The sequence below is a fragment of the Notechis scutatus genome, chromosome 3 (assembly GCF_049901735.1).
Source record: "Notechis scutatus isolate UNSWTSFEM ecotype Mainland chromosome 3, rNotScu1.2, whole genome shotgun sequence".
Classification (NCBI taxonomy): Eukaryota; Metazoa; Chordata; class Lepidosauria; order Squamata; family Elapidae; genus Notechis; species Notechis scutatus.
In genome coordinates this window covers 26,670,257-26,683,539 of record NC_142011.1, presented here as the reverse complement: position 1 = coordinate 26,683,539, position 13,283 = coordinate 26,670,257, and the positions used below count along the sequence as shown (strand labels likewise).

At 37.8% G+C, this 13,283-nt stretch overlaps 1 protein-coding gene across 2 annotated transcripts in view; it reads left to right on the top strand.

Moving 5' to 3' along the window:
* Positions 1–12,974, top strand: part of SRC (SRC proto-oncogene, non-receptor tyrosine kinase) — an 87,243-nt gene extending 74,269 nt beyond the window's left edge. For both annotated transcript variants that reach the window (XM_026665046.2, XM_026665045.2), the window contains 8 exons: positions 1,115–1,218; positions 3,887–4,036; positions 5,555–5,710; positions 7,197–7,376; positions 8,029–8,105; positions 9,244–9,397; positions 9,723–9,854; positions 11,047–12,974. In XM_026665046.2, the coding sequence (XP_026520831.1) occupies positions 1,115–1,218; positions 3,887–4,036; positions 5,555–5,710; positions 7,197–7,376; positions 8,029–8,105; positions 9,244–9,397; positions 9,723–9,854; positions 11,047–11,255 (1,162 nt within the window). In that variant the 3' untranslated portion in view covers positions 11,256–12,974. The remainder of the gene's footprint in view (positions 1–1,114; positions 1,219–3,886; positions 4,037–5,554; positions 5,711–7,196; positions 7,377–8,028; positions 8,106–9,243; positions 9,398–9,722; positions 9,855–11,046) is intronic.
* The last annotated feature ends 309 nt before the right edge of the window (positions 12,975–13,283 follow it).

Here is a 13,283-nt window from a genome sequence, read left to right as displayed (position 1 = left end):
TTGGTCTCTCCCTTCAGGTCTAAGATTGAAGAGATTCTGGAAAATTGTGCTTTGTTTTTTATTTCATTACTAACGTTTTGTATAGGGAGAATCTTGAATGCTGAACTGGAGGAATCCTAGACACTTGGCAACTGGGGGTAGCTTCCAATGCAGATATATGAGTCTGAAAGAAGATGTAGTTGCTTTAATGATTGGAAGAGAGATCTTCATATATGCTTCTTTGAGATCTTCATATGTGCTTCCTTTTTTCAAAGGAATGGTGTTGCCTCCGCATTTAATGACATGCTGCCTGAAGAGAGACTACCTGCTGATACACATAATAAATTGATTTAGTTTCTTTTTGTAGTCATCTAAATCAATGGCCATCATCATAGCATCTTGTACCAGTGAGATAGACGGTCTTGATTTTGCATTATTATTGCCTTTCATCTGGCTGTATTTATGAATGGTTAATTTCAGAGCAGCAGAATGGCTTCTTCTACTAGGTTATTATATTTTATAGCACTTTGGTGTTTACTGCTTTCTCATTTAATGCTTCTGACACCAACTGGAAGGTTTAGAGCTTAATGTAAACATTGAAGTGCACAGTATAAAGTGATTAGATCAGATTAAAATATATTGGAAAAACTGAAGCTGGAACATGAACCTATCAAAGAAAAGGATTCCTAATATACATATAAAAAAGGAACTCTAATGCATCAGAATTCAGAGATCTTAGAATCTTATAAACTTTGGCAATATGAGCTCATAGAAATGCTGTGATGTTAATCCATCCCAAAACCCATCCCAAAATAGCATTTAATATTCTTCCACATTAAATTAAAATAATTTAAAATGTGTAAATTCTCAAAACCTGACATTGTTATTAATCTTGCTTTCAGATGATGCAATATTTTGAAGGGGCTTAAATCTAATGAGATTTTTTAATCATTGCCAATCTAGACTTTTGCTACTTAGAATGTAGCTGGAAAATACTAGCATTCTTTCCTGTTGACTAAAATTATCTTTGGAGGCTACATATTTATAGGAGAAAATATTGCAGACATATCTGCAGAAATGTTTGCAGTGATTTAAATGGGATCTCACTACATTTATCTGTATTCTACTACTGCAGGTGGTATTTTGGCAAGATAACCCGTCGAGAATCTGAACGATTACTGCTCAATCCAGAGAATCCCCGAGGGACTTTTCTGGCAAGAGAGAGTGAGACCACAAAAGGTAATAATCATTGGGAAAGAAAAGGATACTTACAGGAGAATGTATTAGAAACTCAGTCTTCCACTTCAATGGAGACAAATAGGATTCTCTCTCTGCCTGTAGAAGGATGTTTCCCAAACTTCTAAGGGCTAAACCACACTCTTCACCTACCCTCCACTATATTCAAACTGGGGATTATCTCTCATTATTTCTCATAAAAATTGGCGATTTCTTAGAGGTCATGGGTTGTAATTAACATTTTAAAAATATTTAATTATGCAGGAACTAAGCATGGATGTGTCCACATCATACACACTGGGGGAGCTCGCAGTTTCCTGTTGTTTTCTAAAGATGAGGAAGCATTTGGATTCTTTGTCTTTTAAAACTTGTATTAATGCCTGTGTTTACATTACACATTTTGCAGCTCCCAGAGCTTCCTGTCATTTTAAAGCAGAAAATGTAATATTTTCAGACTGCAGTAACTAGAATTGTTAGCTCTGAAGTATGAGGCAAAGGAACCCCATGGATCTCTCTTCTCTCTTTCTAATTATGTCATGTGCCTGAGACAATGAAAAGCAATTATCTGCAGCAGCTAATATGGGTTATCTTAGTTTAAGAATGATAAACTATTGCAGCTATGTAAATAATAGTTAAACTTGTTTTTAAATGTAGACAGAAGTAGAGTAGAGGAAGATTTCAGACTTGGGGTCTTGGAGCATGTATTGTCTCTCCAAGGGTCTTTTTTCGTGCCTGATATACAATATAATGGCAGGCAGTAATCACCAGAGGTGTGCCATTTCTTATGTTAATAGCATACTTATTGTCCCTACTTGTCCATTCTATCTAGATACATGCAGTTGGTTCTGTCAAGGGGACTACATCCTCTCTATCTCCCTCTTGTATACTGGTGTGAAGGGTGGAGAACTGGATGGGATTTAAAAGTAAACAGAGACTTCAATCCTGTACTTCTCTTTTTTGTAAAAAAAAATACTGTAGAAACTAGGTCATTGTATGGGGAAATAGCTGGGTAACTAATAGCAACAGGAAACTCTGGTTTCTCTTTCTACCCTGTCAAGGAGTGTTTGTTACATTTATGAAACAGGTTATAGAGATTGTGTTTGTGAGTAAAAAAAAACAGCAACAAAAATGTGCATGTACTAGCCACAAAATCTGCACAAGCACAGAGTTGACAGCATTATCCATATATTGCATTTTTCTAATAGTGAAACACACCTAGAATTGTAAAGTGTGCATGTATATCATGGTCTCACATATGCATTTTTAGAGAAAAATAATAACAGTGGCACAAATTTCAGACTGCTGGGAATCTCAGCTTTTGGTCTGAGTGTTTTTTAAAATCAAGTATTGTTTGTAGCTGATGTTGATTTGGCACAAGAGATCATACGACATTCAACATAGAATCTTCAAACCATTCATTTGCCTGAAATTATTCATTTACAGTGAGTTGGATCCAGACAAGCTAGTTATAGGACTCAAAGTTATCCATGAGTGTTTTGTCTTATAGATAAAAAAATAAAATATGCCTAACTCTGTATTTAATCCAAATTCCCAATGAAAATTATTCAAAATGGATATTAAATATCCTTTTACAAAAGAGGTCACAGAATACGAGTGTTGGTATGATATGAATAAAAAGATTTTGCCCATTAAAAAATTATTTATAAATGCTAAACAGCAGTATTAGAAATCTGTTTTCCTAATTATTTCTGAGACCTTTACAAGTGTTTCTATGCATTTCGATGTTAATAATTTAGATCATATTATTAATTGTGGTCAAGGTGTTGCTCATGGCTAGATTTTGAGATGACAATACAAATCATTGAGGCAACAAGGATCTAATTCAGAATTGTATAGGTTTTACAAACCTTTTAGAATTCTGAATTTTGTGTAATACGCTAAAACTGATACCACAGTCATATTAATAGAGCAGCACTTTTTCCATTTAATTGGAGCACTGAACTAACAGCAAAGGAGAAAGTGGTTTTCCCTATAGATATCTTCCGCTTAAGAGTTGTAGCAAAGACCTGCCATCAAGGCCTTCACTGTCAACCCCATACAAATTAGCTGGTGAAGTTTGATAGGATCTGAATGAAGACTGCAGGCCATAATTAGATCGGATGGGGTTTCTAGGTTGCTTTCTTCAACAATGTCTCTTCTGCATTCCCCTTCCCCAGATCTTAATCCTGCTGTGAAGCTGCTATCCTGGTGACTGTAGTATTAATATCTGCTTTTATATAACTGGGATCAAGACATTCTGCTTTGACAGATTTGCTTATGTATGCATTCAGTATTTTCCCTATTCTAAAATGGCATTGTGACATGGAATCAGCAGCTTGCATTGTATACAGACATGTAATATATATAAAACATATGACCTAATTGCATGTATGCTTTGATGTGAAGCCTTGAGTTATTTGGAGATTAGTGTTTTTTTCTCCAGGATTGATAATTTTTTTAGGAAGGAAGGAAGGAAGGAAGGAAGGAAGGAAGGAAGGAAGGAAGGAAGGAAGGAAGGAAGGAAGGAAGGAAGGAAGGAAGGAAGGAAAATGCACACATACTTAGATACAAAATATAGCCTTGTCATCTTGGGTTAATCAGTCTTAATAAATATTGATTGCAAATTATCTTTAAGATTATAGACTGAAATAGATCTCACTTTTTTTAACAGGTGCCTACTGCCTCTCTGTCTCAGATTTTGACAATGCCAAGGGCCTCAATGTGAAGCACTACAAAATTCGCAAACTGGACAATGGTGGCTTTTATATCACATCCCGTACACAGTTCAGCAGCCTTCAGCAATTAGTGGCTTATTATTCCAGTAAGTGTCATTTCAGCTTCTAATGAGGGCTCTATTTTCTGCAAGGATCTCTGTCCAAAATACCTCAGAATAAGGAAAAGAGTGGCTATATTTGAAAGACATTCCATCAAGTAACCAAGTATTAAATATGAAATGAACAATAAAAGATTGCATCGTTGGATCCAAATTTAATTGTTCTAATGCTTGACAGTGCATGGCTTTTCTACTTTGAACTGTCACTGCAAGCAATATAAGATTTCTGTTCATTGCTCTTGAAAAGAAAATAAAGTATGCATTTTGTGATTGATATAGTGATACACTGAATAATATATATTCAATGTATAGACATTCCTCTACTGGCAAACAGGCTATGTTCCAAAATGCTATTCATAAGCCTGCTTTATTCATAAATCCAAACAAGCATAAAAATCACTCTTGCACTTAATTCCAAACATTCACAATCACTACAATAGATCCCACACACAGTCACTACACAACTAAACAACAAACAGCATGCATGAAGATCAGCAACCAATATGTGAGCAGAAATCAGGAGAAGATGGGAAGAGTTAGTTATAGTGTAAAGGTAAAGGTAAAGGTTCCCCTTGCACATATGTGCTAGTTGTTTCTGGCTCTAGGGGGCAGTGTTCATCTCCGTTACAAATCCGAAGAGCCAGCACTGTCCGAAGATGTCTCCATGGTCATGTGGTTGGCATGACTAAATGCTGAAGGTGCACGGAATGCTGTTACCTTCCCACCAAAGTGGTCCCTATTTTTCTACTTGCATTTTTACATGCTTTCAAATTGCTAGGTTGGCAGAAGCTGGGACAAGTAACGGGAGCTTACTCCATTACGTGGCGCTAGGGATTCAAACTGCCAAACTGCTGACCTTTCTGATCGACAAGCTCAGCATCTTAGCCACTGAGCCACCGCGTCCCTTTAGTTATAGTGTACCTTTGCCCAACTTCCAAGAGTTACAGAGGGATTTATTTGCATGAGTTCATAACTCAAACGTTTGCAAGTAGAGTAATGTCTAAACCAACGTATTAATAGTTCTCATTTAGTGACTTATTTAGAGACTATTTACAGTTACAACAGTGATGAAAAAGTAACCAATCTGCAGTTAGTAAAGCAAAGGAAAATTGAAGAAAGATCATAAAATTTTGATGTTTCACAACTGCTTCATTTAATGGCCAAGCTGTTGGTTCCAACTGTGGTTACTAAAAGAGGACAACCTGTAGGAGATATTCAATCAGAGGTGCCTAAGCTGCTCTGAATTGGGGCTCATTTGTTTGCCAAGGATCCTATATTGAAACATGAATTAGAGTAAATATAATAATTCCAGTCAAGTAATGGAAACTTAAAATAGAGATAAGGCTGGTTTAAAATAAATAAATAGCAATAGCACTTAGACTTATATACCTCTTCATAGACTTATATATCCCTTTACAGCTCTCTCTAAGCAGTTTACAATGTTAGTATATTGCTCCCCATGGGTCCTTATAGGTGTTCTTACATTCTGATTTTATTCTTTCATAGAACATGCTGATGGTCTGTGCCACCGTCTTACTAATGTTTGTCCAACCAGCAAGCCTCAGACACAGGGCTTGGCAAAAGATGCTTGGGAAATCCCCCGGGAATCTTTGCGGCTAGAGGTCAAACTTGGACAAGGCTGCTTTGGAGAAGTCTGGATGGGTAAGAATTTCCAAGAAGAAACATAATCATTTTATCTGATGAACGGTGCATTTCTGAAAACGTATTTTCAGGCATGGAAAAGCACTTAGAGCAAACTTTTCACTTTTGACTGTCCTATGACTTTGGAGGTGTTCGTTGAGTTTCTAAGGAATCAGCTGCATTGTTTTATGACTTGCTATAGCAAAAGGTGTAAGGTCAGTTATAACAGCTGTTTTAGTACTGTAGTATGATATCAGCTGGTGGATTTGCAACAAACGAATGTGGGCTCTTGTACTAACCATGCATTAACTGCTGCTTACTATTTCATTACTCAATGGCTATATTAATCCAAACATGTAAGGTGCTTAGAGTTACTTCAGTGACTGAGGTGACATGCAAATCAATAAAAAACGAACAAAAACAAGAGTATTCGAACACACAATTATCAAATATGAAAGATTGTTTCCAAATGTAATCCTTTGAGCAGACTCATTGAAATCCGTGGAAATGAAGATAATGACAAGGATAGTGGGACCAAACTCCACATCTCAAACAGATATTGTCCATCTACTAAATACTATTACCTTTCAATTTGCATAGAGTATTAATATTATGAATATTCTCAGGCAAGATACAGAAAGTCTAGTTACAAGTTGGTTCAGTATGGATGAGCTGAGCATTCTGCTATCTTGAGAGCCGTAGTGTAAGATTTCTGAGGAAACAGATCCAAGAGGATCTCTTAATCATTTTAATTAAGAGGGTTGATCCTGTTTGATACCAGACTGGAGGACTGTTTTTGCTTTTCCATTTATATCACAGAACTGCATGTGGAATCAGAACTCTGCCTGCAGTTCCAACTTGCTAGGAGAGGGATACAAAATTTAAAATTACCCTGACATTCATTTCTGTTACATTTTGACTCTACTTCTTTCTGAAATTGTGGATTTATAAGAGAACAGCGTGGAAGTTTTGGAAGTGAAACATTTATCATCAAATTCACAAGATTATTGCTTTTGACAGTAATTGTATTCTGCATCAATTCTTTATCTGTACTTGGATGTGCAATAGCACTTAGACTTATATACTGCTTCATAGTGCTTTATAGCTCTCTCTAAGTGATTTACAGAGTCAGCATATTGCTCCCAACAATCTGGGTCCTCATTTTACCATCCTCAGAAGGATGGAAGAGTGAGTCAACCCTGAGCCACTCAGAATCGAACTCCTGGAGTGAGCAGTGAGTTAGCCTGCAGTACTGCATTCTAACCACTGCGCCACCATGGCTCCTCATGATTGTGGCTTAATATAGTTTGAGTCTAAACTCTGGCACTTAGAAACCATGGTTTATGGCTCTTTTCTATATAACTGTATATAACGGTGACTGTAGTATGAGCATACCCCAAATATGGTAGTTTACATGTTTTAATATCTGAAGAGATTGGTACCTGACAAACTAGGCTTGTACAAGTCATGCTTCTTGTTGAGAAAACTAATTCTGTTTCTTCTCCAGGGACCTGGAATGGTACCACCAGGGTGGCAATCAAGACTCTAAAGCCCGGGACAATGTCTCCGGAAGCATTTCTACAGGAGGCTCAGGTCATGAAGAAATTGCGCCATGAAAAGTTGGTGCAGTTGTATGCTGTGGTTTCAGAAGAGCCAATTTACATTGTAACAGAGTATATGTGCAAAGGTGCTTGCATCTGCTATTATTTGTTCTTTCTATTTCTCTATATCACAGGTGTCAAACTTGTGGTGTCACGTTGCTGTTACGTGATGTTTCACAATGTTTTTCCCATTCGTGGAGGTGGGATGGGCGTGGCCTGTGTGTGACTCATTTGGCCTGTGAGCCACCAGTTTGACACCCCTGCTCTATATGCTTTCTTCTCCTTCAAACTGAAATAGGCAAAACAGAGGGAGGGAAGGAGAGAGAGAGAGACAGAGACAGAGACAGACAGAGAGAGACAAAGAGAGAGAGGAGAAATGTGAAACTGGAAGGAAAACATAACTTCTCCTAGCTATATTTATAATTTCTGTGTTACTGAATACAATAGCATGTGAAACATGAAGCTGACTGCTAAAAATGCATTTACACAACTAAAGATGTAATGTTGTAAGTTGGAGTTGAATGAATTCATATGCTGTTTAGCAAGCACTGAAGTGTGATTGCTTGGCACATAGGCAGTGCACAACTCAGTTCTTGCTTAAGGTGTCATAACAAAACTCAAGGAGTAGAAAATGACACCCCAATTTACAAGTGAAAATAGTGAAGGGTTTTAGAAAGCTTAATGACTTTGTGATTTCCCACTATGTGAATTTCTTGACAACTGTATGTTCTCTTGTAGGAAGTCTCCTGGATTTTTTGAAGGGAGAGATGGGCAAGTATCTGAGACTGCCCCAGCTGGTGGACATGGCTGCACAGGTGAGTGTAAAAAGCTTTGCATAGGCTGCAGATAACTTAGTGCATCTTTTCCACGCCTATATCATGACTCAGCATTTGGAAGGTAGGTTCTGAACTGATATAGAAAGCAATCCACTGTTTCCTGTGCTCTTTCTATTTGAATATGGACATGAGGAGCTTATCCATAAATATGTGAATAAAAATATAGAGCACTCTGTTTGGAATCACCATATTTGGGGCACCTCTTGTGACAGCTGCGCAAACATTAAGCTCTACCATTAGGAAGAGTTTTTATTTGTCTCCCACCATGAGAAGTAATACATTAGTTTTATTTATTTATTAAATTGGTTTGCTGCCATCTCATTGCAATGGATTATGGGGAGAGAGAGGGAGAGAGAGACTGAAATTTTTATGTTCAAAGATCACCACCACTACGCCCAGTTAGAATGGCACCAAAAAGTGTATCAAGGAAAAATTATTGTTTCCTCAAACTTTTGGGTCTCAGTGATAGGAGTTTTAATACACTGGATTTGTTGGAGCTATGTTGTTGTTTTGTCTAGTTTTACTTGATTGCATCTTATCTTAAGATTTATTTATATAAAATGAAATATAGCCATTTTAATAAATACATTCACATCAGAAGATTCTTCTTCTTGTAATTTGAAGTGAGTCAGGCCAGGGGAAAATATATGTTGGCTGCATAACATAACCTGCTTATTGAAGTAATCCATTTTTTAAAAAAAAATGCAAGATATATTAAATTATAAATTAACCAAATAGCTTGTGCATCAGGCCAAATCACAAAGAAGCATTAACATTAATTAAGCTTTATATGTTGTGCAGATATAGTTACATAATCGTAATTGACTTAGATAAGTATCTTCTGCAAACACTCATGAAATTCTGAGTGCTTCCAAGTAAGCTGTTTAGTCTGCAGCAGTCAGCCTCATCATTAACTATTATGTAGTCTGATATTTTAAGATCACCATCATACAAGACTTTACTATACAAATGACTATAACCCAGACTTTCCCTTGATATGAAGTAAATAAGCCTTAGTTGATTTGACGAATGCTTTAAGGAGTAAAATCTGCGGAACAAAAAAAAAAATTTTTTTTAAGTTACCTCAGACTTTAATTTGCCTTTGGAATAATGTTAGATTGCCTCTGGCATGGCCTACGTGGAAAGGATGAACTACGTTCACAGAGATCTCCGAGCTGCCAACATCCTTGTGGGGGAGAACCTGGTATGCAAAGTAGCTGACTTTGGACTGGCACGACTGATTGAGGACAATGAATACACAGCAAGACAAGGTATGATGACTCTTTAACCTGTTCAGGTAAAAAAATGCCATCTGCTTCAGGGGGGAAGAAGGTAGTATCAGTAGAATGTAGGCATCCTCTCGCTCAGCAGATACTAGTAAGAGGCTCATTTGCCAACAAAATGCATAATTAGGTATGTTTCAAATTACTATGGCATTGCTTACAGTGGATGAATGATAAAAAGTAGTTGGTAGACATGGCAGCACATATGAATGTAATTCACCTCCATTTGTCCCTTCTTTTTGTGGTCCCTAGACAAGAAAACCTGAATGAGAGTTTTCAACCTTTTAATTTACATTTCTGTTTCCGTGCTTAGGTGCTAAATTTCCCATCAAATGGACTGCCCCAGAAGCTGCTCTGTATGGTCGGTTCACTATCAAGTCAGATGTTTGGTCCTTTGGAATACTCTTGACAGAACTTGCTACCAAAGGTCGAGTACCATATCCCGGTAAGTGTGTGTTCACTTTTGGTATAGGTGCCAAGAGCTTCAAAAACATCTGTAGGGAACTATTTCCATCTGCCATGAGTTCCTATGGGATAAAAATCTAATGAAGGAATACAATCTGAATAAAACCAGATAATTCATGAAAGAGGAGGCTAGACTATGGCTGGCCATACTTAGCTATTGGCTCAGACTACATTTCTTTCCCCTTGAAAGTGGGGGCCCTACAAGCCATAAGTGATGAAGACCAATCCATGTGTTGTGGTCCACCGGCAGCCTGCGGAGATGGCAGCAGAGTCTGACAGTGGGAAGGAACATGGGCCAGTCCAGGAGTCTGGGAAGGACTCATACGAGGGTCCTGCATTTGATACGGAGATGGAGCCAGGGCCATCTGGGAGTTATGTGCTAACTCCGGAGCCTCCAGAATATGACAGCAGTGAGGCAGAGGAACAAGGGGAGCCTGTTCCCCATGCACGCATGCGCAGAGCTGCCAGAAGACAAGTTTAGTTAAGACAAAAGGAGTAAGGCTTGGAGGTGATTGGCCCTCCCATAAAACATAAAGGAGGAGCAAAGGGACAGGAACCTTTGTAGGAAGCATCTTTGTTTGTACTGGTCAGTTTAAACCTGAAGCTCTGTGTTGAATTTGTGCTCCATTTGGCCTTGTATAACTAATTGGAAATTTAGTTGTTGGGAGCATTTCAAGGATGATAAAGGTGCATGCTTATCAGACTTATCCTGAAGGACTTTGGCAGACTTCCAAATTGTTTGAGACTCATTACGGGCTGTGAATGAATAAAATTCACAGCTGTTGAAATAAAAAAAGAGTTTTGGGACTAACGTGTTTGTTCATGTCTTAATAAGCCTTGGTCAGAACACTATGTAAATACAGGCAGTGGCAACTAAACCTCATATCTCCAGCTCTTCACCCTCTCAACTTTGGATGGGTTATGATCAGGCTAAAATACTTATCAGATAGCATGCAACAGACATAGAGTGCCAATATGACTAATTGGGAATGCCTCTGTATGTTTTGATTGGAGAGTATACTATTTGATCCCAACAAAATAAAGGAGAACAAAAATGTGAAACCAGGAACAATTTGCAAGTATTTTCACTGTCGTACCAATTACATTAAACATATTTCTCTCTCTTTCTTCTTCTTTTGTCTCTTTCTTTCCCCTTTTCTTGTGTGTCATAGGCATGGTGAATCGGGAAGTCCTAGATCAAGTGGAACGAGGCTATCGGATGCCCTGTCCACCAGAGTGCCCAGAATCTCTACACGATCTGATGTGCCAGTGCTGGAGAAAGGATCCTGAGGAAAGGCCAACCTTTGAATACCTCCAAGCTTTCCTGGAGGATTACTTCACATCAACAGAGCCCCAGTATCAACCAGGAGAAAATCTATAGGTCTGAGGACCGGACCAGTTGCCAGAAGATTTTATGCTGCTCCAATGGCAAATGTCCTCTAGAGAGGAACTTTTGAGTCATATTAGGATCCCTGCTGGAGTATTAGCCAGGGTGTTTTTATCATTCTGGCAATTTGCCCTTCTTTTTAAGGATTGCACCAATCTACTTTGTTTATGGTTAACAAAAGCCTTGATGGATTGTGAGTGAACAAAGTCTCATTTCAATATGAAGTTGGTTGTAGTACAGCAGAGGCGTTTCAGGAACACCAAAACTTTCTGCAAAAATAAATAAATAAATAAATAAAAAATCAAGAGCAAGGATCCTACTCCTGAAGGTCACTTTATTTTCAGGACCGTGTCCTCCATCAAAACCATTCTTGACTATGATTAGAAGGAATCGCAATCAGGACAATCCTGCATTTGATGCAGGACCATCCTGCATCAAAGCACTTGAGTCATTTCTGATTGAATGTGGATGCTAAGCAAGAATGCCTTTCAGATTCTCATGGCTTTTGTTCTTCTTTATGGACAAAACCAGCACAATTTCCCTACTTGTATTCCAATATCTGGATCCAGGCTGACTGAATCCAAGAGAAGAAGAAAAAAAGTAGCTCACTTCTATTGTGGACACTGCACATTTCGTGTGTTTGTAATCCTCTCCTTTTTTATTTTTGATACCATTTTCTTCTGTGCCACTGTCTATCCAGTCTTGTCCTGTTCGTGGAGGTGCCCTTGCCAATCTTAGCCATATAATAGGTTGAACTGGATGTATTGGGCTTGTTTAGAAAAGGTGGTGTTCTTTGCCTTCTGCCTGTAAATGAAGTAAAGGACATTCTTGGGGAAACCGTACCTGGCATTAGCGTAAGATAGAACATATAATGTCATAAAGCAAACAACAATCCCCAAATTGTTCAGGACAGTGAGCTAGATCTTGGACTGGAGGCTTGTCTTCCCATCTAGCGCTTTAATTCAATAGACAGCTGAAGATTATCGGTTTCTTCAGCCTGTAAAAAGGGGTAAGGTAGCAGAATCATAACTCATTCTTTTCTCTACCTGTACTGAAGTGCTAAGCTGTTAATACCAGTCTCCTGCCTAGGAAATATTAGTCTTCCACATAGCATTCTATAAATTCTTTAAGCACACACTCAGCTCACATCACTGCCTTTTAATTTTAACCCAGTCTGGGATTCCTCGGTGCCTTGGAAGCATAATACTGCAGCAGGAAGTGGCCTGTTGTGTTTACTATCTAGTATTATAATCATGGTCTAATCACTGCTTCAATGGCCACCCATTTTCTTTGCCATGATATATGATTGAACAACATACACTGGAAGAACGGAAATAAAAATACTCAAATAAAATTTAGGAAAGCCCATATAATTCTGCAAAATCTGGTATCCCTACCCAACTTTCCCTGTTCAGTCATTTTAACTGTCTTCCCAGTTTAAGGAATATAATTTCAGGAATTTAAATCCAGTCTCCTGATCCAAAAAACACACTGCAAGATCCATGTGGGTCCCTTTCAGAATGATTCTTAGTCTTCCTTCTCCAACCCAATGCATTTCATCTACTTTGGATTAAAAAACCCATCTGCCAGGAGGTGGATGGTGATAACTGGTCAAAACATTTGAAGAGTATTGTCTTTGAGGGAGGCTGCTATAAGAAATTTAAAACCCTGTTCTCTTATGTTATTTTCAATGAAAATTAATAACATTAAAAACTAATGTACTATGTAAAGTTTGGCAAAGGGATTGTGAAGAAATGATTACTTAATCTTTTACTTTTGGAGAGTAAAGTAATTCTTTAATTTTTAAACATTCTTTTAGGGAAAACCTACAACAATTTAAATAAAATTTAAAGCATAAAAATAGGGCAATACAGTAATGCAAATCCTATTCCAATTAGAATATGCCATTAAATGCCAAATGCTTTAACAAATCTTTGGCCTCTGTATAAAGATGTAATGATGGTGTTTGGTAAAAGTCATTTGGTAGGTAGCTCCACAATTTGATAATGTAGGAAATGTACC